The sequence below is a fragment of the Drosophila subpulchrella genome, chromosome 3R (assembly GCF_014743375.2).
Source record: "Drosophila subpulchrella strain 33 F10 #4 breed RU33 chromosome 3R, RU_Dsub_v1.1 Primary Assembly, whole genome shotgun sequence".
Taxonomy (NCBI): domain Eukaryota; kingdom Metazoa; phylum Arthropoda; class Insecta; order Diptera; family Drosophilidae; genus Drosophila; species Drosophila subpulchrella.
This window is the reverse complement of record NC_050609.1, coordinates 2568813-2595265: the sequence shown is the minus strand read 5'-3', so window position 1 is coordinate 2595265 and position 26453 is coordinate 2568813. Positions and strand designations below refer to the sequence as shown.

Below are 26453 nucleotides of genomic sequence, written 5' to 3'. Positions count from 1 at the left end.
AAAGTAGAACGCACTTTAAGGCGGCCAGCCAACCAGAGAGGAAGCCGGCCAAGATAAACAGCGGCAAAAACTTATTTCGGGGTGGAGACTCGTTTTAAACAAATTGCTAAAAAAGTTCGGAACCCAAAAAAAGACCGGCGATAAAGAATCTTAACGGTAAAAGTATCTAACAGATGCGCCCAACGGCGAGCTAATAAGAGCAAACGGGTTCTAGTTGGACGAGTGCTTGGAGTGGGTTTCGTTGAGTGCAAAGCGCTCAGAGAGAGAGAGAGGGAGAGGGAGAGCTAGAGAGAGAGCAGGAGCAGTGGTGGTGGTGGTGGTGGTTTCCCCCAGTGGTGGTGGCAAACCAGCCAAACGCGTCGAAGGTCTTGCCCCACCAACGAGAGCGAGCGAGAGCGGCGATTCCACTCATTCGAGTGGCATATGGCAAAACCCGGCAGAGTGAGGCGTGCAGCAGCACTGCCCAATTGAGCCGAGTATGGGGAGCGGAGAGAGATTTGTGTGATGTGTCGTTAGGTCGAAACGGTCGAGTCGAGTCGGGTCGGGTCGTGTACCTTTTGCCACGAATGTTGTGCCAGTCAGGCTCTAAAAGGCCTTACGAGAACAGCTGAGATTTCGCTGCTCCGCATGACGCAAAGATACTGAAACTGAAAATTGAAAATCTCCAAGTCTTTAAGATATCATATCTCGTGTGTGCGCCGAGCGGGAAATTCATAAGCAAAAAAAAAAAAATATACAAAAGAAAAACCAAGTGTTTTGTTAGTGAATTCCACGGCTGAAATGCTATTAGCATATGCAGCCTTAAAAATAAATAATAATTTTTAACAAAAAGAAGAGATAAAGCTGACATATAATTTTGGCTAAAAACGAAATAAAAGGATAAGAGCGGAAGACTCTGCCCCATACCAAAAAGTGTGAACCGTACTCAGTGCGTACAAAGTGTATTCCAGCAATTATCCCACGTGTTCCGACCCGGCCGCCAAAATTATTACGCACAATTCGCTGAGCGTGTACGGCGGCGGCGTCATGTGCGCCTCCCCGTCCACGGCTCCCGGCTTCTTCAATCCGCGCCCCCAGTCCGGCGCGGAGCTGTCGGCCTTCGACCTCGGCCTGTCCCGCTCGATGGGGCTGGGCGTGGGTGTGCCGCCGCACAGCGCCTGGCACGAGCCGCCGACCTCGCTGGGCGGTCACCTGCATGCCGCGTCCGCGGGTCCGGGCGCCACCGGCGGCAGCGTGGCGACGGGCGGCGGCGGCACCACCCCCAGCAGCGTGGCCAGCCAGCAGTCGGCGGTGATCAAGCAGGACCTGTCCTGCCCCAATCTCAATCAGGCGGGCTCCGGTGGCCATCATCCCGGCATCAAGGAGGATCTCTCCAGCCTGCCCAGCGCCAATGGAGGTTCCGCCGGTGGCCATCACTCTAGTGGGGGTTCCGGTTCCGGTTCGGGTGTGAACTCCGGCCACGGCTCCGACATGCTGCCCCTGATCAAGGGCCATGGCCAGGACATGCTGACCAGCATCAAGGGACAGCCCACCGGTTGCGGCAGCACCACGCCCAGCTCCCAGGCCAACAGCTCCCACTCGCAGAGCAGCAACAGCGGATCCCAGATCGACAGCAAGCAGAACATCGAGTGCGTCGTCTGCGGCGACAAGAGCTCCGGCAAGCACTACGGACAGTTTACCTGCGAAGGTGAGTGCACTGAGAGAAACTAGATCGTAATCAGGGGAAACAGATATATCAAAAGAAAAAATTATATATTTTCAAGAACAAAATCCAGTGATAGAAAGCATTACTAATTTTTTATGTCATATTTAGTTCAAATATTAAAAAAAAAAATTTCTTTAAGCCCCATATTTAATTTAATTACCAATTTAAAATAAAGGTCCAGTGTTAGAAAGAATTTTTATAAATTCTACAGAAGGAACTTTAATTTTTATCGTGTTAGAAAGCTAAGCAACTAAAAGAGAGGGATCTTAAGTTAGTCGAAGACCATGTTCAAATACCACCACTACCTTAGAATTTTTTTTTTATACTTTGCAAGTTAAAAAAATCACATTTTAATATTTTCTTACCCAAATGTCTAAATGTCAATGTATACATTTGGCATCTTCTTGCGGACCATCATAACACAACAGTTTTTCAATGCTGAGTAGCGATCTTACCTCCAAGGTGCAATTGGGGGTCAATTGATTTCGTACTCGGGTTCGAACTGGGGATGACCAAACAGAAAATGGCCAACTCAACGTAATAGAAAGCGAGCACAAAAGCGTGCCTGCCAGCCGCTGATTTTTGACAGTTTCGGTGAATTATGGCAGTTTGATGAGTTGGCAATAAACCCCCGGCCAGGTGTGGGTGTGTGTTGGAATGGGAATCGGTCTGGGAATTCTTCCCAGGGCCATGCAAATCTTGGCGGGAGCTGCGGATGCACCTGGAATGGCGATGAACCCCTGTGCCATCCATCCCATGTAACCAAAGCTAGTTAGTTGATCGGGCCCCAAATCGTGTAAAGATGTTTTTACGAGCCAAAAATACATTTATGATCGAAACGATAGTTTCGTTACTTAGCCCCAGCCAAGTTTATGTTTGCACAATAGCTAACTGTCGTCTGTTTGATGATAAATTTTTGTGTATGACCATAGTTTAACCACCAAAGTGGTAATAAAATATATTACAAACTTTCCCAGAAACGCAGATACATTTGCATCTCTGGTCAGCATTCCGTTACACTAGAAGTCCCAGCTCGAGAGCTCTTGAAAAATACATACATAGCGATCCGGGCACGCACTCGGTCTTATCGTCAGATAAAAATTATTATCTAAATAAAATACGGTCCGTGCTTTGTCCTAAGCCAAACAATTGTTGTGCAAACATGCAAATTGTGCGGCGGCCGCTAAATGAAGCGCCCACCTTCTTATTGTCTCTATGGGATGGAAAAAGGGGAACCTCACCTGGAGTTCCGGAGGGCGGTAAGAGGGGATGAAGACGGGTAACTGCATTCAGAGATAGAGAGAGATAGGCTGTGGCATTTAGTGCAGCTTGAAGTTGAACTTGTCATACTCGTATCTCTTCAAATGTTCTGGCACTGGAGCACAGTGACTGCGACTATGACTGGGCAGGCACAGTGGGCCTCTATCCGCAGCGAGATGCTCCTCAGCGATTCCCAGATACTTGGCACCACGATGGCTCCCACTGTTCGTTCGCGGGCGCTGCTATTATTATTAATCACCGAGCATTTTGTACGCATGCGCAACCCACAACAGCAACAATCAGGAGATATGCGGCTCTGTGACCGCCTCGTTGCATTCTGAAGGTGTTTCCCCAATTCCCCCTAGATGGTATGGCATACTGTACCGCAGTATGTAGTGCATGGGTACGAGTATCTCTCGGTTGTGTTGCCTGTTGGCCTGATGATGTTGCCACGATAGCAATCTATTTTGTTCTATGCAATCGCCAGACGAAGCTGTAGCTGCGGCTTCGAGTTTGGCTTCACTCAAATGCTGGCGAAATAAAACGTAGGAAAAATCATAATAAAGCGCATAGAGCCCATATCATTGCCGGCGTTTTCAGGGTTTTTTTTTCTGGTTTATTTCGCTGAACCCCAGAATGGTCGGGTCCTTTCAGCTGATTCACTTCGAGGTGCAGATACTTTTTGTGTGGCTCTTAGAAAAGAAAGATACTTCGCGGCAACTCGTTTTGGTTTTGGGCTGTCTGAGCTCTGAACTCTTGTGTGTGTGTGCTCACTTGTCCGTCTGTCTCGAGGTCCCTTCCGTCCTTCAGTCCGTCCGTGTGTCCACATGTCTATTCGTATGTCCAGTTTCCAGGTTCCAGGAGGGCACACGGCCAGCTTTGGCTATGTGAACTTATGCCAAGAAGACACCCCGCCAACCATCGTAGCTGCAAGATTAATTGTAGCTTATGCGTGTTGTCTGCACCCCGATCCCCTTTTCCTGTTCCAGAAGAAGTAACCCTGCCCATGTCCTCCCATTGTGGTGGCAACTTGTTTGATTTCGCGCCCAGCTGTTGGTGAAATTGGGAGGACGAGCGACCAAAAGTCTTGCACTCATCAGTAGGCATGGTAGTAACCTTAAGCCGACTCGAAAAGTCACGGTTTAGTGGCGGTTGAAAAATGTGCGCTGATAAAAGTGCCTCGATAATATTAATGATGAGTGCCTGGCTCTAATGTGGCAAGACCCCGTTCCTCCTTTGGCCTGCCCCCCACTGCATTGCCTATTAATTTGGCTATTTGTCATGGCTATTAGTGGCCAAAAAGCTGAGATTTCTGGTATCTGTTTGGTTGCGCTGCTGAATCATTAATCAGTAAAGCTTGCACAAAATATTACCGCCACCATTTCCAGGAACCCAATTGAATTTCCAATTTTGACAAGAAAACTATCTCAGCACCCATGTCAAGAGTGAATTAGCATAACTTAAGAGCCAGCGCGCACATGACAATGCTATATAAATTTTGCGAAAAATTACCGCCACTACTAAGTACCTGGCATGCAATTAATTAAAACAAACATCAGCTAAGCAGAGCAGGACCGAATTGAGTTAGGAGCTGCGGCCCACAAGAGTTGGGAGACCATAAAGAGCTGTAAAAAATTGCCATCCCAACTAATTGTTAAGCGCCAGCCGAGCCCATTAGCTGCCACAAATAATGTGTGTGAAGTGCAGCCGCCGGCTACAGATTGTCAACTCTGAGCAGCATAAATAATCCCGACTCGAGTTGTTCCATTTGTGGGTACATTTTCCGCGAACGAGCTTACATCAAACTCATTTAAATAGATTCCCACGTTGGGCAATTAAGTCCCAGAACCCCCAGAAATCCCAAGCTCAGGCTCCCAATCCCAGGGTTTTTTTTTTCAGTTCCGAAATGTCCGAAATTTTTGATGTCGCTTGGTCAGTACATATATGCTGTGTATCTTTGTATCTTTTCTTGAGAGGGAGAATCGCATTTCCTCTGTCTTCTTCCTTTGTGCAGAATTGTATTCAACATGTGTGGCTTTTTAATTAACTTCATTATGATGTGGGCAAATAACTGGAGATTAAGAATAAAGAAGGGGAAAATAAAGAAAAGATTTCGAAATAAATATATAACATTTTTTTAAAAATACCTACTATTAATAGGTTAAAAACCAATAACATATACATTTATTTCGCATTAATTTGCTTTGTGAAAATATCTTTCCTTTTCACTTTGCACCTCCTGACAATCTGTTAAATGGCGCTCTTCTGAAATTCTCGTTTTGCTGTGGAAATTCATTCCACTTTGAGCATTTAACAAAAGCCAAACATAAATCAATTTGCTGTCTGTGATACGACCTGCCCCTCCCCCTCGCAGAGCAAAGTAAAAGCAACAAAGTAAATACGAATGCAGAAAATTAACAACGCCCACCGAACATTGCAATTTATGACGCTGCAGTTTTGGGCATATATATATTTTTTGGGGGGAGTGGGCGTGGTCATAACGCCCAAAGCAGCGGATTTCTTATTTATTAATTAGCAAGAGGCGAAAATAAATTCGAGGCTTGTATTAAAAATTTGCATTTAGCGGTACGAGAACCACTTTACCCTGGGGGCCCCGAGTCAATTTCTTGCCCATAACATATATCAAATAAATCGCCTTTTGATAAACATTTATAACTTCCGTGCGATTTGCAGTCTGCAGCCCCATGATTTACAACTCGGTAGCTCTTTGTGGGGAAAATAACTTATGGCCTCGATATTTATTTTGACAAATTTTTATGTTTGCACTGGCAAATATTCCCGGACATTTATCGGGTTAACGACGCTGTCACAATAATCATACCTATAGGCCAGCTTGGCTTGCCCAACGTTGTGTCAACATTAATGAGATCAGAGCTGAACCCTTCATTAAAGGCAGCCAAAGGAAAATCACCAAAAACAAAAGTTAATTGTACAGATATTGCCGAGACAGAAGAAACAAACAAACTGGGTGAAAAAAAAACAACTGCAAGCTGAAAACTGCAAACTGCAGGCAGGCAGACATTGTAATCATTAAAAGCTGGCTTGTACTACAAATCGTTGTACTTAGAAGAAATGTTCGAGCCAATAAAGCAGCTACCTAGCCCCGTCTCGAAGACCAGTCTACCGATCCCGATCCCAATTCCGAAACCAAACGGAGCTCTCTCAAAATGAGGCGCAAAAAATTCATCCTGACACGATGCGATTTCGAAAAAGGCCCCCGAAATAAAAGAGAGTCTTTGGGTCTGGTAGGGGTAAGGAAATCGTGAACTACCGACTTGATCCGCTTTATAATGTAACGGTTTAATTAATTATGTTAAGCCCGGCATCTCGAACATTGGGCTCTGGGCCACAGAGCTGGCTGGCTTTCTGGCTTCCCTGATTTTCTGTTGCCACTTCATGCGCAATTTTCGTTTTCAACCGAGTTCGGCTAATCGATCAGGCCCAGCGAAATGCTGCCGGCACGTTTTCTGTGCATCTTCGAGGGCCCCAAACAGACCAACTTGCACTTGCAACTTGGCTAGCTAGAACTTGGCTTTACACTCCTACCTTTAACCATAAAGGCCTGGCCCAGCAGTACTCGTACCTCGTACATGACCTGGGCTTAAAGAACCCGACTGGCCGCATATTTTCGCATAGCATCAGTTAAATCAAAGCCAAATCGCTTATCTAAGGCGGCATTTTCTTTGCGCGATTTTCTCTAAGGCAACGTGACATATGGAAGATGCAAATGAAAAGCCAGTTAAGAGTGCTCTGGTTGCAGACTTAGGAAAGAGATGAAACAATTGCGAAAGTTGGCTCTGGGGGAGCTTCCCAGATTGGCATTTGATTTACAGTTGACCCATATTGGGCCATAAAGTCTGGGGACCGGTGGGATATCGAGGCATCCACCTGTTCCGTTCCAGGTTTTTATTTTGTGATTTTTCTTTCTTCCACTTCTTTTTTGCCGCAGGCCCCGTTCATAATCAGTGCATTTTGTAGATACCCCAAGTGCATGAGCCGAGTTAGGAGCTTCGTGTCTGTCGGCGGGGGCTGTAATTATGTTTCGGTTGTACCCCAGATATTTTGTCTGGACTTGGCGCTGCCGTTTGTGCTAATTACTTTGACTAGCTGGCTGCTCCGTGTAAGCTTAACATTTAATTATTGCACCTTAATGATGGCCCTCCCCCCGCTGCCCTCTGTGTGTGTGCATTAGTAATTAGAAAATGAGCCAAAGTCAAGGCGACTTTGACTTTGCATCACTCCGTTCTCCAGGTACGAGTGCTCTAAGTTCTCCGTTCCGCTTCCTCTGGGCCAAGCGATCATTGACCGGAGTTGGAAAATGGAAAATGCGAAAAATGGGGAAAAGTGGGGGCCAAGACCGCGGCCAAGTCCACTGCAATTGATTGGGCCATCTGCCACCCGAGAGTGCATGTGCCAAAAGATACAGATACTCTCGCCAGAAGAGACCAACTAATTTAACGCTTTAAATTGCCCAGCCAAGCGGCAAGGGGATCTCGTGCGGTGCAGATTGCTGGCTCTTTCAGGAAGTTCAATTAATAAAACGCTTAGCTTAGCTTAGCTAAGAACTTAGTTCTCGGAACTCGGATCCCCCCTCTAACTGTATTGAACGCTTTATGGCGCGTAGCACACGCGAAGCTGAGCTTCCTCTGCAATTAGGTGAAGCGGTAATTGAAACTACCGCAAAGGCAAAAGTAAAGTTGGCTTTAGCTTCGACTAAGCCAAAAAGCCAACCGTTTAAGCCGAAGCCGTAAAAGAGGCCAGGACTCTAGGGCTTCGCGCGGACTTCCCACACTCGTATCTCAGCGCTAGAGCGATCCACCCTTTTTCGGTTATTGATATAACACGATATCCACTCCGCCCCGTCTCAGATTTGGTTTACGGTATCCGTATCTGAATCCCCATGTACTCGTACTCTTACTCGTATCTTCATCAATAACGACGCGCATCTTTCGCATCGCACAGTCCACTGGGGATCGCTCCTCCCGCTCCGGAGTTAAGATACCCAGATACTCGGGATGGAGCTGCAGCTCTAGATAGAGTTGCGATAGGCGCATATGGGCAGTTTGCCTCTGTTGCAAGTTCTTTTATTTACCTCTGCTTTTCTGGCTTTCTGGCCAAGACTTGCCCGTCCCTCTCTGGCCAACTGGCTAACTCGATGGTTGAAAGCCAGGAGAGCAGGGGGCCAAAAGGCAACGGTACGTTTTGGCAGAAATCGTGACTTGGTACAATATCGTTATTCGTAGATCATATGGTGTAAAAGCCGGCAGTGTGTGAGTGGGTATTTCTAGATGTGTTCGTAGTTGTCTCTCGGGTTGGTCTCTATAAAAGAGTTGAGAGTGAGGAATAGTGAATGCCCTTCGGTAGAGGAAATAAAACTAGACCGCAGTACTACTCAATCACTGATGTCTTATCAATATTATAACATATACCAGGTAGTATACCAAAAATGTACTTCAAACGTCCTGAACTTATTCCATTTTTCCCAATCTATTTATAATCCCTGTTCCTATTAGTGCATTAAGCCATCGACTTTCAATCAATTTCAATTTGCGGACCACGTTTTGTTTCCATTTCGGTGGGAGGCTGAAGACACACGATCGCATTGGCAAAAAGCATTGAAAGATCTTTTATAGCCTGTGATCGCATGCTATATAGAGTCGGGGGTGGGGATGGCATAGGATAGGATAGGATCGAGTCTGCATAAACGCTCAGCGCTTACATATTTTGTTTGATGATGATTTTACAGCTTAAAACGAATTTTATGAGCATATGCCATTGTTTTGAGTTATTGTGAGAAATCTTTTGGGTCTGCTGGAAAAAAAGGAAAAGACAATGCCTCCTCTATAGGTATATATACTATATCCCCCCACCACACGAGACTCTTTATGCAGAAAACGCTGATGCAGAGCCAAGTGATACACATGTTTAGATACGCGTCGGCGACATTAACTTGCCGTGTCGCTGGCTTGTCCTACAACAACACCCAACTGTGGCCCAAAGCACTTAGCCAAAAGCTGAAGTTGTGGCCGAAACCAAAACCGAAGCCCAACGAGCCATGGCTGATCTGGCCGTCTAGCTTAACAGTAAATTCGTGGCATTCGAGCCGAACTTGAACTTGCTGCCAGTTTTCTTCTTTTATTTTTTCCCCTCTTGTTTTTTTGGTAGGGATGGCTTGGCAGCCAAGATACACTTTGTTAATTGAAAGCCATTAAAGGTAATTTTATGGGAGGCGTTAAGCCATGAAACGTGTAACATGACCATTGACATGGGCATCGGGAAAAGGCGACTTGGATGCGGTCTAGTGCCGCGGAGTTTGTCAAGGAACTGAAGTACAAGTGGTAACAATTCCGGGGTGCCAAGGAATTTGTAGAGCTCTAGTCTAAGTTATTTTGTCACATATTTAATTCCTGAACTCTTCTCTTTCTTCCAGGCTGCAAATCTTTCTTCAAGCGCTCGGTGCGACGCAATCTCACCTACTCATGCCGCGGCAGCAGAAACTGTCCCATAGATCAGCATCATCGCAATCAATGTCAATATTGCCGATTGAAGAAGTGCCTCAAAATGGGCATGCGACGCGAAGGTAAGACACTCGTCATTCTCTTCTATACTACAATACCAGAACATATGGAAACTGAAAAACAAATGTGTTATTCAGAACAAAGAAATTCAGGCAAACGCTGATGTGTGTTGTGTGGGTCAATTAAAAGTCAAACCCAGAGGCAAACCGAATAAATTAAATCAACGGCAGAAGAACGGAAGTAGAGCATCGCGATGACTAAATGTCACATGCTAGGAATTTCGAACAGCGTCGAACAATTGGGTTCGGTTCGGTGCGGATCAGTTGAGTTATTTGGGTGCCAGGAACTATGTATGCCAGATCAGGCCAAGAGTTGGCACCCATGCGGCCCGTTAAATTCACATTTTACTTACAGTTTTATTATAGTTAGCCAAAGACAATTAGGCCCCCCAGTGACCCCCAAGATCAAATGCAAACTTGTCCAATCGCCAATAGTTCATAATTACAATGAAGCCGAGGCGAGTACACTGCGCGAAACGCAATGCAATTGATCAGCTAATCAAATGCAGCCCAATGTGTGTAACTAATTTGTAAGCACGGCCAAGCCAAATATTTGGCATACTTGGGTGAGACCCGTTTTCCTGCAATGATTGACTGATTGACTGAGTGACTGGGAGACCAACTGGCATATTGTCGGCCCGCCAATGGCCAGTTACACTTGTCAGCATTAACAATTAGCGTCTGTCAGGGAGTCGCAGATACAAAAGATAGAGACTGACTGCAGTTAGCGGACGCTAAGCTGTTATTATTTGCACTAATATTGACAGGTTTTTCGCAAAATGCTAATAGCCAGCAGCAATGGCAAAGGCAAAAAAAAAACAACGGCAACGGCTACAGATGTCTGTACGGTGTACAGTGTACACATCGATTTGGGTTAAGAACGAAAACGTTAATTTATGGCGACTATGGGCAATTAAAATGCAGCTACAGCCTCCTCTCAATGCACTTGTAATTAAATGAATATAAACATTTATTTAGTCGCCGACGGATTGTGAAAAAAGCATTTCAAATTTACCTAAGTCAAGACAAGTTTTTGGCTAATGACACAGTCGGAACCCAGCTCTACCGATCTACCTGTTAAGCCCATTAAATCTGTTATTTCCTCACCCTGTACTTGCCCCAGAACTCGTTAAACGCAAAAGAGTTCAACACCTTTTGCCACATTCAGGAGTTGGGTTTTTGAGTGATTCTGTTTCTTATTCCTCAGTTGAGTCACATTTCTTTAATGACAAGTTCTGCGTAAAACTAGTCCCTCGCTATCAAAGCTGAGAAATCGTGAGAAAATCACAATTCTGCATAGGCGGTTTCCTTCGGTTTTACCCTCTTTATGGTACTTAGTTGCGAAGCGGGACAAAGGTTGTGCCTGGAACGACCCTGGGTCAAGAAATTGTACGGGTTTGGCGCACAAAAAGCCTCACAAAACCTGAAAAAACAACATCAAATCAGTGTTCCGGGTCGCTCTAATTAAATTGCAGTGTCAATTGGTCAAGGGAAGTGGGAATGGGATGGGCGGCTCAGGAACTGGTAGCAAAAGTTCACCTTTTCTTGCACAAAAACTTGTTTTTTAGGGGTAGCAAAATTATGTAAAATATTTTCGGATTTATTATAGATTTTTAAAGGGATTGCAAAGGGAACTGGTTGGCCATTCGACCTCTTGCTCGTGAACTTTGACCAACGAAATTCCACTGGTTGCAATCAACACCTGCATTCGCTCGATTTTGGGGCTTGGTCGAACGCATTTCTGGGCAGACAATGGCCGGGGTTAGTTCGAGATACTTGGCTGGTTAGGAAAGTGGGTCAGCAAAAGGTTTCTCCACAAACACCTCCATGGCCAAATGGAAACTCCACACCTTTTCAGCCAGACAAACACACATCCTATCCTGGGATAGGCACACCTAGAGCTCAGTCATAATCTGGCCAACGCAATCGAAGCCTTGGGCCTCTAAAACAAAGCAATGGCAAAAATGCACAAGGCATTATTATTATTATTGATCGAAGCTCGATGGTGGTGCAGCTGGAAGTGGAACTGGAACTGGATTCCAAGATCTCTACCTGGGGAACAGGCTGTGGGCAAAAACGTAACGTCTTTCTGATTTCGGAGGAAGCGAAAGCGAAAGTCCGCACAATGGACATATCCTGAAAATCCCTTTCTGTCCCGGGTTCCGAAGGTGTTTGTTTATTGCCTTTGCCGGAGCAATTAAGCCGGGGGTTGCACCACCCGAACCAGTTGACCACTGTCCATCCGCTGGAGGAGAGAGCGGGATGGGGACACTTATTTACACAATACATTTGCGTAATTATAATATCCGCTATGGGGTGGGATATACGTAGGATACCGTAGGACCTCTGTCTGCCGAATGCACTTGGTGATCTATGACGGCAAACCGGTTCCATGGACAGTGTCCAGCGCCTTATTTATGCGCCTGGGAAAATATTGCCTGACCACAAGAACAGCGAAGAAGCTAAAAGCTGCTGGCCGCAAAACCCAAAAGGAGAATCTGCCTAAGCCTGTGGTTTTCTCTCTTTTGCCTTAAGATCAGGCTGAGATTACAGCAGCCAAGAAAGCAACACGAAGGGTTTGCAGTTCGGAATGGGTTTTTTTTTATTTAAGATAATGCTGGCCCCGACTTGCCCTTTCAGCTGATTGCTTAATGAATGAATCTTCCGCCAGCACGTGCTCAAGTTTTAAGTTCCCGCTCACATGTCACATGTAGCTGCCAACACTCGAGAGCGTGTCCAAGTGGCCTCGACTTATCCATATCCACAGATACCTCCGCAGTCATGTCCCTGTCCGAATCCACGTCAATGTCTGGCGAAATGTCGTTTCCGGCCAGAGTTCAAAAGGCCTTTCACTTTCCATTTAGCCGCTCAGTTGTTAAGCATTTGCAGTGTTAATTATAATGTTTATATATAGCCCCACTGGTTGCGCAAAATAAAACCTGTCCATTATTTTCTTTTCGTACTTGCCTAAAATCTGCTGAGACGCTCCCCACATCTGCTGTATCTCCGAGATATATGTGTGTGTATCCGAAGGATGCGTTGAAAGTATTTAGTTATAATTTGCATATCTAAGCAGTCGAGACAACACAGAAAAAGGGGTTGAAAGGCTTTATAGGGTGGCCGGAAAGTATCTTATGACGATGTCTTGGGCCGCAACAAAGGGAGGTTATTTCGCATAGAGATCGAGGTGGCTAGATATTCAGATACATTCAGATATATCCAGATAGCGAGCATTGTGAGCTGTGGCAGCTTTGCCAACAGAGCTGAATGCCCCGCATTGTGAGGAGTGTGATGTGGCGGTCAAAATAGGACCAACAAAAGCGAGATTCCTATGAGCAGGGTGTCTGTACCTCTTCTCTGAGGATGGGTTTTCGTATTAGTGTTTTAAAATAAGTTTAAGTAGATATGTTCTAGTAAAAGAAGCTCCTACTTAAGTATATTTAAACAGACCTACTTCAAAACACTACTTGTTTTAAAGGCTACTTCTTGGTTTCTTTGGTTTCTGAAACACCCATCCTTTATTTTATAGTAATACCTAGTGTTATGCTACCTATCTAATCCCAATATCCTTTTCTTCTCCTTCCAGCTGTCCAACGTGGCCGCGTTCCACCCACTCAGCCCGGTCTGGCCGGCATGCATGGCCAGTACCAGATCGCCAACGGGGATCCCATGGGCATCGCCGGCTTCAACGGGCACTCGTACCTCAGTTCCTACATCTCGCTGCTCCTGCGGGCGGAACCGTATCCCACCTCGCGATATGGCCAGTGCATGCAGCCCAACAACATCATGGGCATCGACAACATCTGCGAGCTGGCCGCCCGACTGCTCTTCTCGGCAGTTGAGTGGGCCAAGAACATACCCTTCTTCCCGGAACTCCAGGTGACCGACCAGGTGGCCCTGCTCCGGCTCGTCTGGTCAGAGCTGTTCGTCCTGAACGCCAGCCAGTGCTCCATGCCGCTCCATGTGGCCCCGCTGCTGGCCGCCGCCGGACTGCATGCCTCCCCAATGGCCGCCGACCGGGTGGTGGCCTTCATGGACCACATCCGCATCTTCCAGGAGCAGGTGGAGAAGCTGAAGGCCCTGCATGTCGACTCCGCGGAGTACTCCTGCCTCAAGGCCATCGTGCTGTTCACCACCGGTAAGTTGCTGGACATTCTGTACAAGGATGTGCCGGCGCTGCTCACCAAGGTTTCAGCCCTGCTCGGCAAGGGTTCCATGGCGTCCAATGACGATGTCCTGGCCGTGGTGCGTGAGCATCTGGACGAACTGAATCGCCTGGAGCTGGAGTCTCAGGCGCCGCAGCAGGCTCCGCTCCACCTGGCCGCCTTTATGAAGAGCGTTGCTAGTGTAGAGGCTGCAGTGCAGCAGGCGGAGCAGGCTCAGGCTCCAACCTCCTCTGCCTCTGTCTCCACCTCCGCCTCTGCTCCTCTGGTTCCCTCCGCCGGCAGTGCCTTCAGCAGCTGTCAGGCCAAGTCCGGTGGTTCGGAGATGGATCTGCTGGCCAGTTTGTATGCCCAGGCCCAGGCCACGCCCCCTAGCAGTGGGGGAGGCGACGCCTCTGGGCACAACAACAGCAGCGGGCTGGGCGCCTCGCTTCCTACTCAATCGCAAAGCGGTTCGTCCTCCCGCAACCAAACCGCCTCGCCGCTGAGTACTTCGCTGGCAACCGCTCCCGCATCCGCTCCTGCTCCCGCTCCCATGCCCACCTCCTCAGCGAGCCACCTTCCGGTGACCTCCACCGCCACCTCCTCCTCCTCATCTTCCTTAAGTGGTGGAGCCTATCAGACGCCCTCGGCTGCGGCGGCGGCGGCTGCCATGTTCCACTACCAAACGCCACCGCGCGCCGCCTTCGGCTCGGCCTTCGATATGTTCCACCACAGCACCCCCTTCGGAGTGGGGGTGGGCCACGCCCATGCCCATGCCCACGCCCTCGCCCACTCGGGTGGCAGTGGCAGCACGTCCTTCGGCAGCCCCAGCTACAGGTATTCGCCCTACAGCCTGGCCGGTAGTAGATGGCAGTTGTAGGATCTCACAGAAGTCGAACCCCCTGTACTGTAAATTTACTTGTATCTATAGTGCTAGGAAAACCACCCCTTAAAATCCTCTGTATGTATGTATATGTACTTACTTTAGTGCCTAGAAACTAGATCTACATATTTATTGCCTTACACTAAGTATAATTTATTCTAGCCGTAATACCATAGACTAGCCTAGTGAACTTTGCCAAAAAATTTGATAAAACAAAGAATCGATGAGGGAGATGAGAAAAAAGAATCTTAAGAATATATATAAAGCTGTTGCTGTTAAACAAAAATCTAATCCTGGCCTGTGTTTTTACTCGTTATCGCTTACTAATGCTTTACATCGCTTGTTGACTAATTTTTAGTTTGTTATTTATTGTTTTATTTTGGTTTACTAACAAGTACAATACTAACCTGAACTAACACTGCATCTTAGCCATAAACTACTAGATGGTTCAACTTTGCAGATTATATTTAATTCCAAGTGAGATCCTACTAGCATTTCCTAAAAACAAATTGAAGCTATTTTGATTATATTGGATCTGTTGTTGATCAAAAGAAATAAGTATGAAACTTTTTTAAATTATATGACTTTCATTTATTGTAGTATATTCCCTTAAAAATATTTAAAACTTATATAGCACAATGATCAATTTGTTTTCATATCTTTAGGAACATGAAAATAATTTAATCATTGTTAATATTCATTGAAAAGTAAAGTTAGTAAACTATGATGGAATAGTTTTCATTTCAATCGGCTTAAATGAAATGAAATCCACTTCATCATACCATTGTATTTCCATATCAATATTTAAAAACTTAAAGGTTTAACATTGTTTACAAGGAATGAAACAAACTTGCTTTTTGAAACTACTTGACCCAGAAGGTCTGAACTAAGGGTCAACTAGTTTCAAATCATTTCAAAACACATATATAACTTTTGAATTGCAATTAAACTGGAAAAAACCCAACAATCAGTTGCCTTAGATTCTTAAAATGATGAACCAGTTCTGATTAAGTAACTAAGGCGCACTTCTAACACAAGGTATTGGAATCTATTTATTTTTTCAGCTCATTGGAAAACTTTTAATTTTGTTGAATTCGTTTCTTCTTAATTTCAGCAAATTTAACAGTTTTCCGTTTCATAAAACATCCATTTATTTAACACTAATCTTTTCACATTTTTATTTCATTTTTTAACAAAAGCTATTCACACAAAAACAAACAAAATTTAATCTCATCCGCACGTGGCAACAAAACTCTGGACTTTGGGATCACACACAAACACACACTGAAACACATGCACACTTATAAATAACGCCAGCTTATACGAGAATAATTTAAATATTTTTAAAGCCTTATACCTTATACCCACTTATTTTTAGACAATTAGGTTCCACGCGAAATAAATCACTGATGTTTTGTATGCAAATAGAGTGAACCGAGGTTTTCTTTGACTTTAGCCTAAGCTAAGTTTGCAAATAAGTGTAAGTTAGCGATTTTAAGTTCGATCGGGGTGGGGGTTATGTAGGGGTTAGGCAGGGAAAAACTGAAATTTTGATTTAGTATTCCCCCCATTTCTCGTGTCGTGTCAACCAGCTGTCCAAATTCACGTCGCAATTGTTTTTCCACTGATCTGAACTGAGCCCGGCCCAGAGATATCCCAACCCCACTCCTGCTCTTTGTGGCGACGTTTATTGACGTCGAGATACCACATTATGAACATTAATACAACACTCGTTTATGTCGCTTACTTACAAGCCCGACTCCGGTGGACCAATGGACCAAGTCCAGGCCTCGGTTAAACTTGCAATGAAAATAATTTTACCATTTCCAAAACGCTGTGTGTGTCGCTTGGCCAAGTTGCACTGGGAAAAAAGAGGTTAATTCGATATATTAGATTGTTTTTTGAAAGGAGAAGATCAATTTAAAGGTTTTAGACACAAAAGTTTTATTCTACCTTCTTGTATAATACATTTTTCTGACGAATTTATTAATTTGAAAAACTTCAAAAGATCTAATTTGTGAGAGGAATTTTTAATGTACAAGGTTCATGTGGAAAAATATTAAAAAAAAAATTTTCTCTTCAAAAAGTGTAGCTTATAAATATTTCTTATCTTTTTATGAGCCTCTTATTATAAGGCATTAAAAGATCTAGATTTTTTGAATTGGAAGAGATAATGGTAATTTTAAAACCCTCAATTTACCTTAGCAAACAAAATTGCCGTTATAGAAATTGAATGATTGGAGATTTTAATAGCGTCACTCACATTAATAGTCTTTGTTCCTAGTTTCAAGGGGATAGGTCTATAAAAACATTTTCAACCCTCAACTCTTCTCATAATTTTTTCATAATAACCGCTTTGCATCCCTAGTTTCTCTCTGTGTATGCCAAGATCAGCTTAGCCCCACTCTTGAGGGGGCGTGTGTGGCGCGGAGTTCGTGGTCTCGCTGGCTGAGACCCTGGACCGACTGGCAAGCTGCAATTGCATTTGAATTGGCTGCATGAGTCCATAAACTGCAGCCGATCAATCGCTGAGCATTCCCCGCTCTCCAATCCACCATCCCCGGTACCCGATCCGCAATCCACAAATACCCATGGTCTGCAGCTCCGAAGATTGTGGGAGACGAGACACGATCGCGGTAGTAAAATACCGGGTATAGACTTACTAGATCTTCTGCGGCGCATTGACGACATGTCTGCTCCTCTGGCTGGCAGTGCCCAATGCCCAAAAGCCCATGTTGCCTGGCTGAGAGCTGCTCACCTTCCCCGCCGCGGTGCATCTTCGCCCCCTCTGATTGCTGTCGTTTGTTGCAGTTGTTAGGAGTTGTAGCTTTCATGTCTTGGCCACACTTTTTGACCAACATTCTGTGTGTGTTTTTCGCTTGGCTCCGAGCGGAGTCTCAAATCGTTTTGTGGCGCTCATTGATCGCCTGCGCTACTTTTCCCCTGAAAATTGCCAAGCGACGTGCCTCGAGGCCTGGGACTCGGTACTTGGGACTTGAGACTTGAGACTCTGGCAATTAACAGTAACTTTTGGGCCGGGGCAGACGTCGTTGATTAGAATCATTAAGGGCGCGTTTCGATATTAGGTTTAGCTTTGTCTGCCATCCTTTATAGGAAAATCGAGCGAGATTGAGAGAGAGAGCCTGTGTTTGCCCAAGATTTAGATGCAGTCGATAGAGCGGAACTCCTTGGTCTCTACAGTTGACCCCACACGACCCCATCCGATCCTTATTAAAACTAAATAAAGTTATAACTGTTTCTGGCGGTCGCCGCACGAACTTCGCGGCCAGAACTGGAGCCATAAAGAACACAAATCTAATAAAATATAATGCAGCAATTCATAATTTTGTTAAACAGTTTGCGGCCCCAACTCCTGCCTCTACTCCTTTTTCGATATGTCTGCTCGGCTGGTTGGGCAACCACCAACTACTTTACGGTCATTATGCATTTAAAACACGCGGTCACGATCTCTCCCTCGCTGACTTAGTAACTGCGACGACCCGAAAACCGAAAACTGAAAACTAAAAACCCAAAAAAAAAAAACCGAAAAACCGAAAACCAAATACAAATCGAAGCCAGGCTCGTCGTAGGGTACTGCATAACTACAAGCCGAAAACAGTTAACAAAGCCAAAAAATCAAAGCCCAGAGAGGAGGCTAACCCCTCGAGAAAGCTCCCAACTCTGGTTAGTGCATTTCTCCAGCCCGACCTGGAAGTGGAATGTCTTTCACTTTGAGCATAGCATGCAACTCTTCCAGCATCCCAGCTCCTCGTCATCTCCGCTGCATTTCAATGAAGCCAAAATGTTGTGCCTGGCCTGGCACAGTTTCTTCCTCCTCCTCGAAGCTTATGATTTCCCATTTGGATCTCCCAGATCGTCCGAGCTAATGGAAAGTCAATTGACAATTATGGCCATGGCCAATAAAGTGATTCGTTGAGCCTGCCGGACTGACCATGTCTAATTTGTATCGGCGGAGCTTCACGATTATTACCATTACCTCTGGCTCGTTGTTGGCCGTTGTTTATGAAACCGAATGGTTAATAATGGCTAATTGAATTTCTGTTGCCTCTGGCGACAAATCATTTAGCTTGATTTACGCGCAATTCCCCACGAAATTTATATGATAACTGAGAGGCTCAACGTTTTGCAGCTTAACAGCTTATCCAATCATCAAACAGATCTTGGTCGAGCAACAAGCCATGGTTTTGGCTTTCAGCTGACACTCGTCTTTTATGGCCAGCTCGGATTTAAAGTTGCGTGCAGACCCAGAGATTCGGGGAGCCATTAACGACATGCATTTACGGACCAACTGACTGGCAACCAGGCAATCGGATATATGAGCTCAAATCATGATGATATCGGCGGGCAAATGGCAAATGGTCCAATCATTAGCTCAGCTGCAAAATGCTATATATCAGCTGCAGGTCGCCTTGCGTAATAGAGTCCTATATCGTGTGTGCAGTGACTAATTAAGCAAACAAAGTTTCATATGCAATTTCGAAACGCCATTCTCAACGGCAACAACCATTTAAAATGCTTTGAAGCTATGCAAATTTACAAGTGCTGATGGCTAATTTGAATTTCAAACAGTCAGACACCACAAACTATATATATACAAATATATATGAGTATAAAAAATAGAAGAACCGCTGGCTGTTTTGTTGATGTTTTAACAGCGGCAATTGATAAGCAAACTTTTGGTGCCTGGCAATTAACACTCGACGGCACACGCTGCGTATGCGCAATCTATGTAGCATTGCTGTAATTGTAATTAAATGCCATGGCTAGATGGCATAGTATCGTATCTTTTGGTTTTCGCGGGGACAGGGCGTTGTCTTGCGGCTTAATTTTCCCCAATTTAATTAACCCAAGTGTTGTACTCGCTGTTGTTCGGGTTGTTTAGTTGTTCGCTTCTCAGTAGAGCGACTTCAATTGAACATAAATCAAATAGACATGACGTAAGCTCGCAGTTTCGTCATCGATCCGCTGGCTTGTTGTTGCTGTTGTCTTGTGTTCAGTGTGGCTAAACTCAAACTCAACACAAAACCCAATTGAACTGAGCCGTTGTGGGCGTGGCAGCAGCTCATGTTCGGTTATTGGTTTGACGTGACAGGCACTCGAGAGTTGGAAATTTTCTGCCGGCGCCAGGTGAACTGCCCCCAAAAAGAGTATCGACCATGTACTGCATTTGCATCCATAACTGTGAACTTGCAGGAAACTGATTTTTCCTTTGTTTACCCGTCTTTCAGATGCCTGCGGCCTGTCCGATGTGACGCACATTGAATCCCTGCAAGAGAAGTCGCAGTGCGCCCTCGAGGAGTACTGCCGGACCCAGTATCCCAACCAGCCCACGAGATTCGGCAAGCTGCTGCTCAGGTTGCCATCGCTGCGAACTGTCTCCTCACAAGTAAGTTAATCTCAAGGATAAGTGTGGGGAAATGTGATTAAATATAAGATCAGATTCTGATCATCAGAAGTTAGGAAGTCAATTGGTTAAGGAAATCACATTGTGCAGAAAAAGAATAGAACTTAAATTGGATTTCGATTTTGAGATCTACCTAATTTATAATATATTTTATTTCAATAAATAAGTTAATATTTCACATTTTACCTAATCTGTGATTTATATTTATAATTCTTAAGAAGCTACCCACAAAATTAAGATTTTTTAACAATCTAAAAACCGTATGATCTGTTCAAATTGAAGAAAGAAAAACCATTATATAAAAGGAATTTAAGAAATCTTATGTTAACTTAGTTTTTTAGGAATCTGAAGATTCCCATTTCCATCTCTTAAGAAATATTGATTTTTTAAGAATCCATAAACGTAACTATCATTTAAATAAAAGAGATAGACCAACTAGAACTATTAAGTAACTTTGTTCAATAAATTACTTTGATGACACATCATTAATTTTTTTAAGTTTTCTATTTTTTTAAAAGATATTTTAAACACATCCCCTAATTTAAATCGTTTTTCTTTTCTTCCTTCTGCTTTTCCCCACCCAGGTCATCGAGCAATTGTTTTTTGTGCGTCTAGTCGGAAAAACGCCAATTGAAACGCTGATACGCGACATGCTGCTGAGCGGCAACAGTTTCTCCTGGCCCTATCTGCCTTCGATGTGACACACGATGTGGCGCCAATTGACAACAACTTGATCATCGGCCGCAGCTGTGGCGGCTGCAACGCTCAACATCAATCCCGGCGGAGGAGGCGGCGGGGGCGGGGCAGGCGGAGTTGGCGGTGTCTCCGGCTGTGGCAGCCACAACGTGGTTGCTGCCAGTCATGACCAGCTCGCCAATGTTGCTGTCATGCAGCCAACATACGGCGGTGGCAGCAGCGGCAGCGGTAGCATCGGCGGTTGCCACAACGGTAACAACGGCAGCGGCGGTGGCGGCGGCGGCAACATTTGCAATAAGCAGATCAACAACTACAGCAATAACAACGGCGGCAATCATATGAGTGCAGCCAGTTTCTTCGGCGGCAGCAACAGCAGCAACATAACGAACAACACCAGCAACAGCAATACCGATTATATGGCCACGCCGACTACCGCTTATGCGACACCAGCGACAGCAGCAACATCCACGGTGAACACCACGACGATGCTGTCTAATTACTGCGATGCCGCGACCATGATGATGGCCGCCGCTGCAGTCAATGCAAATCAATGCCTGCAGCAACACCACCAGCGCATGTTGCTGGCGGGCAGCAGCAGCAGCAACAGCAACAGCAACAGCAATAGCAACAGCAACTGCAACAGCAATGGCACAGCAGCAGTACCCTCCTCGTCCTCGGCTGGCTCACTGTCATCTGCCTCATCGACGCCAACAGCAACAGCAACAGCATCTGCAACAGCAACAGCCCCGCAGCAACATCAGCAGCAGCAGCAGCAGCAACAGCAGCAATCGCCGCCAAATTTAATCGATATCAGCGAAGTTCCTCTCATTGTGGATGTCAAGTAGTGTAATTATTTATGCATCTAGAAATGGGGCTATAAACCAACCTTGTAGATACCCCGCCCCAAGAAAAAAAAACTAAAACCCAAAAAAAAAAAATGTTTAATGAAAAAATGTAAAAAAAGAGGGGGAGAGCCGCGTAGCTTAATTGAATAATTTTCCATTTCTAGCTTTTTGTTGTAACTCTGTACATAATTCCCAGAAAAATTTTTCTCTAGGCCGCCCCAGCTGTTTGCAACGAATCTCAGCTGACATATCCCAGAGAACTTCAAAAGTTAAACCCAAAAATATAAGATGAATGTGTATAATATTTAAATGGCAATGAGTTCTACTTAATTTTTAAACCACAAAAATTTAAGAAAATTGAGAAAAGAAAGAAGTGTGACAACTCCTTTACCCTTGCAAAAGACAAAAACATAAAGATAGTTAAAATATTTATATATAAAATGTAGCATATACACTTATATATACATATATGAATATATAAATGAAACTCTACTCCCAGTGGTTTGCAGAAATATACCAAAAATTTTAAGCTATGTTTACTTGATGTGTGGCAATTTTTATGTGTGCTTTAGCAATTTTATTTTTACTTTAAGTAAAACTTAAAATTAAATTCGATTCTCGACTGGTTTTCCTCTCTGGAGTGCATCTCAAAGATGCCTCAAGGTGAGGAGCCCACATTGTTGGAATATGAATGCAAAATTTAGCGAATTTTTTATTTAGTAACCATTACGAGTAAAAACACAAAATGTTCAGTGCAAGTTTCAGTTCTTAAACGATTTTTTCGTAAGCTTAAGCATTATCTTATTTATGTGTATAGAGTATGAAAGTTTTTTATATTTTGTAATAATAAAAATTTGCGTTTATAATGAAGCCTATGTTGTGTTTGATTTTTCAGTTCGGTATCGTTTTCCTTGGGTAAGAACTTTATTTCGAAGCAACTGCAGCCAAACTGTAAATAAGAAAATAATCGAAAAGATCTCCCCTTGGTTGGGAAAAAATATGAGTGTTAAATAATCATTACCAGCAAACAATAAATGAATCGAACAAATCGTATGTAAATACAAATTAAGTCTAAATAAATATGAAAACAATTCGATTATTGAATCCATCACGTAAGCGCGTGTAAATACAGTTTTAAGAGTGATTCCAATGTTTTTAATAAAGTAATCCTACAGATAACAAATAATGAATGCAGTTGTAATTAAAAAGCAAGTGTCGGCTAGAGTGTGAGTAATCGTGAGTGTTTTAATATGTGTCCTTATCACTGATTGTAGACCCATCGCAGTAGAGAGACATCAATATCAGCAGCACACGAAACGATTACTGCGTTCAATGAAATGCATTTAAGTATTTAAGTAGCCTACGAATGTTTGTTTTCAGTTTTTTGATAATTTCAATATTCAAATGGTCTATATGTTGAATAAAATCTCATTTATTACAAAAAACCAAGCAAATATATAGTTTTTATTAAAAACAAATATTTTAACAAGCTTTACATATCGTACTCATCGTCTGAAACCTTTTTTTCAATCATTTCAAAAGCTTACAGTAATTACAGTAGGGCTTTCAGCTATACATGTGCTGCTAATTTCCCCTGGAATTCCGATCCGAAAGCATTTACACACCCCAAAGTGATCTTTAACCCACGAGCACTCATCTGATGACCGCTGAACTAGCGAAACTTTCATAACTTTCCGGGACAACTTCCTCAAAGCGGGCGTATGTATATCTGGGCATTAAGCGGTACGTGATGCAACCAAATACCATGTGTTGCCGGAATAAATGCCCAAGTCATGCCGAACCGAAGCACCCACCTCGATGGGCTAAACCGCACTCGCGGAGGGGGCAATTACCCGAACTGCTCTGAAATTGCCAATAATGAGACATGCAACTTGTGCGCTTAGCCCCTGTAATGGATTGCCGTGGATTGGTATCAATTGCGGGTCAATTCCTCCGGAGCTCGCAGTTCGCCGATCGGGGCTGGGGAATTTCACGCGCCGACAAGATAATCGCCGGGATTCCCTAGTTTGCCCCGGGCAAAACCCAAGCCCCGTCTCAAGGATCGTGCAACGCAGACAGCGTGTAGCCAGCTCAATTCGAAGTCAAATCAAGTTAAAGCCAGACTTTGGCCAAGGGACCCAGGCAATGGCCAAATTGCCCCGGCCAAATGACAAATTAGATATCGAAAATAACAATTTGATCGACAGCCGATCGCCACTGATCCATAGCGAGAGGGAAAAATTACCAAACCCAAATTGGCCCAAGATCCGAAATAAGGAAGGCACTTTGCGGTCGAACTTGGAGCTGAAGTTGGAGCGTAGCCAAAGGAGTTGATGAAGGTGTTGATTTGATTACTTTTATGTAAGCCCAGTCCCAGTTGAAGTTTTAGTACCAGTCGAAAGCCGAAGTCATCGCAATTGCCATCGAATATATTTCACTCTACCCCCCTAGGAATCGTGATCGGGGCAATTTCAGATGGATGGATTCGGATTTGGGCTTCAATTGAAGCCGCCTCGCCGTACGATCCTCCGAGCTTGAGGAGCTCGGCCGGCATCTAAATGTGAAAAATGATTTGACTTTAATGGCCGCCACTGAGTGATCAGCGGACTGCGATCCGATCATCATCAACCGATCATCCCCAACCTTGGACGAGGTGTTAAGATTTTGTGACCAATTGGCCAAGAAGGTAACGGTTGCTTTCAGTACGGAGTACTACTTCCCCTGGTACTCCTCATCCCAATCACCCCCACTCGGCACTTATTTGCTCTTGAGTACTTGGCTCTAGGCACATGATTGATCCACTGCAGTTGCATTTGCATTCGCACTCGGCTTGTTTTGGCTTCAGTCTTGACTTGCGGTGGTGGAACGTGGGAATTTGGCTTGAAGAATTGCAATTTTCCGCGCGAGGAGGTGTGTCCGTGAACTATATTTCGTACCACAAAATTGTTGTCTTTAGGATGCCGTAAATGAGCTATGCAAAATTATGCGGAAAATTGTGGAAAATAGCCATTAAATTATTTAGGCAAGCCATTACAAAACTGAAAATAATTTAATACATCTTAACGGCTTCAAAGTTGGCTTGCGCAAGCATTTAATATTAGCTGAAATGTTAAAGAAATTGGGCACAGTCAGAGAATAAAATCGGTTTTATAAGTATTTCTAAGTCTTAGTGATCATATAATGTGCATCTATATCGCTTAAAGGTCAATAGTCATTAGATATTCAACGTGGTTTCATTTCAATTTCAGTTTATGGAACTCCAAAATTCAGTTGAATTTATAAGAATGGTAAATTTTTTATATTTAATTACTTTTTTTTATAAATAACAGATTTTTCATGCCAGAATTAAAATTAAAGAAATATATTTTTTTAAATTAAATATAACATGTTTGGTTTTTAATATTACCAATTCAAATATTATTTGTCTAAATAATGAAGTCCCTGCCTACATTTAAGTTGACCAGCTATAACTCCATTTTTCCCCACCACTCACATGCAAAACACGTCCCATGAAAAGAAAGAATAATTATATAAGCCTGCAGCCCGGAGAATGCCCATATGAACGCTTGGCCTGGTCCATAGTCCATGGTCCTCGATCCGCTGGACATACAAAGCCGTCACAAAGACCCTAAGATATTAGCGGGCATTTTTCAATCCTTTGACGATGTTCAAAATAAAATATTATTTCGCGCGTTAATACGCAAAAATAAGCGGCCAGTTGGGTGGCACGAAATGCCAAGGCCCGGCGAAGCGGGTGGCAGAGACCCCTCCCCGCACCTTCGAATCTCCGTCTCCCGTCTGAAGATTGCAGAAAAACCGGACTTGAGTTCAGTTTGGGCCAGGAAGGTGTTGTTGGCTGAGAAATTATGATGGGAGACTGCGCCGAGTCTGGTCAATTGCAATGCGAATTTGTGACTCGTTACGAGTCGCGTGGCGGTCTTTGGGGTCAGAAGAGCGGGTTAAGAGGGGGAGGCACTGCGCCATGGGTGGTCCTCGGTCGCCCCTCAAGATGCAAAACGCTTTTGACAATTTGTACTTGTTGGCCCGGCTGCCGTGCGTTATAAATTATCAAATAGAAATAGCTTTCGATTCTCCCTCTGCCATATTTTTTTACCTCGCCACTTCGCGAGTGTCTGACAGTGAAGCTAAATTATTTGGCATGCGGTGTGAAATATGTGTAATTGGAAAACAAATTCCAATTGCCTAATTTATGACTTTTGCGAAATGGCCAGAAATTTATTATCTCCCTCAAGGAGCCGGGGGGGTCAAACAACGTCCTGAATGGTTGGGGTTACGATTCATTTGTTACCTTTACTAATTAAATTATGACAAAAGGGAGACTGCGAGAGGGTTGCTCCTGTCCCGGGCCACATGTCCAAAAATGTTCCGGCGTATTCAATTTCATTTTATGTAAATGCTCGTAAATGTGACAAAAAGGCTGGGATCTCTGCCGCACACACCACACACATTTCGGTGACAGATAGGCTGAAAGTTCCATTTCAAAACACGCAGCCAAATTGAAAGGTTCGTTGGGGACTGGACTTTGCTAATGAAATTGGACACCAACATCGCCCAGGAGATACGACAGATACGGCTGAGATACAGATACACCAACCCGAAATTATGCAAATCACGGACAAAAAGAGACACGGCGACTGCATATGCAAAATGTTTAACCCTTAATTGGCCCATAAGGCGGACCGACTGTCTCTCACTTAGATATTGCTGACATCGATAGCCATCGCCATATCCCAGATACTGCAGAACGAGCCAGAGTTGAGGTAACTTTTTCAATTACCCCAAAAACCGACACAAACCAGCTCTGTGGTCTCTCTGATCTGGATCTGAAGCCGAATCCGATGCCAAATCTGATTCCGAATCCAGATTCGACTCGCC

General features: G+C 44.4%; 2 protein-coding genes across 3 annotated transcripts; both read left to right on the top strand.

Annotated features, from left to right (window-relative positions):
- Positions 1-565: 565 nt before the first annotated feature.
- On the top strand, positions 566-20744 carry LOC119549240 (steroid receptor seven-up, isoforms B/C). 2 transcript variants are annotated; one of them, XM_037857151.1, is made up of 5 exons: positions 576-1687; positions 9417-9566; positions 13150-13701; positions 19841-19998; positions 20601-20744. In XM_037857151.1, the coding sequence occupies exons 1-5, from the start codon at positions 1027-1029 to the stop codon at positions 20715-20717; spliced, it is 1638 nt and encodes a 545-aa protein (XP_037713079.1). In that variant the 5' UTR covers positions 576-1026; the 3' UTR covers positions 20718-20744. The 2 variants fall into 2 exon arrangements, with proteins under 2 accessions (XP_037713070.1, XP_037713079.1); XM_037857142.1 differs by lacking the exons at positions 19841-19998; positions 20601-20744 and having other exon boundaries at positions 566-1687; positions 13150-14709.
- Positions 20745-20868: 124 nt separating this feature from the next.
- Positions 20869-22427, top strand: LOC119549254 (uncharacterized protein DDB_G0283357-like). The gene has a single exon (XM_037857163.1). The coding sequence runs from the start codon at positions 20904-20906 to the stop codon at positions 21555-21557; it is 654 nt and encodes a 217-aa protein (XP_037713091.1). The 5' UTR covers positions 20869-20903; the 3' UTR covers positions 21558-22427.
- The last annotated feature ends 4026 nt before the right edge of the window (positions 22428-26453 follow it).

Bases quoted from the DNA above. Each gene is read 5' to 3' on its own strand.
- LOC119549240 (XM_037857142.1), top strand. From the start codon at position 1,027: ATGTGCGCCTCCCCGTCCACGGCTCCCGGCTTCTTCAATCCGCGCCCC. The intron at 1,688-9,416 runs GTGAGTGCACTG...TCTTTCTTCCAG, and splicing joins CGGACAGTTTACCTGCGAAG to GCTGCAAATCTTTCTTCAAG. The intron at 9,567-13,149 runs GTAAGACACTCG...TTCTCCTTCCAG, and splicing joins AATGGGCATGCGACGCGAAG to CTGTCCAACGTGGCCGCGTT.
- LOC119549254 (XM_037857163.1), top strand. From the start codon at position 20,904: ATGCAGCCAACATACGGCGGTGGCAGCAGCGGCAGCGGTAGCATCGGC.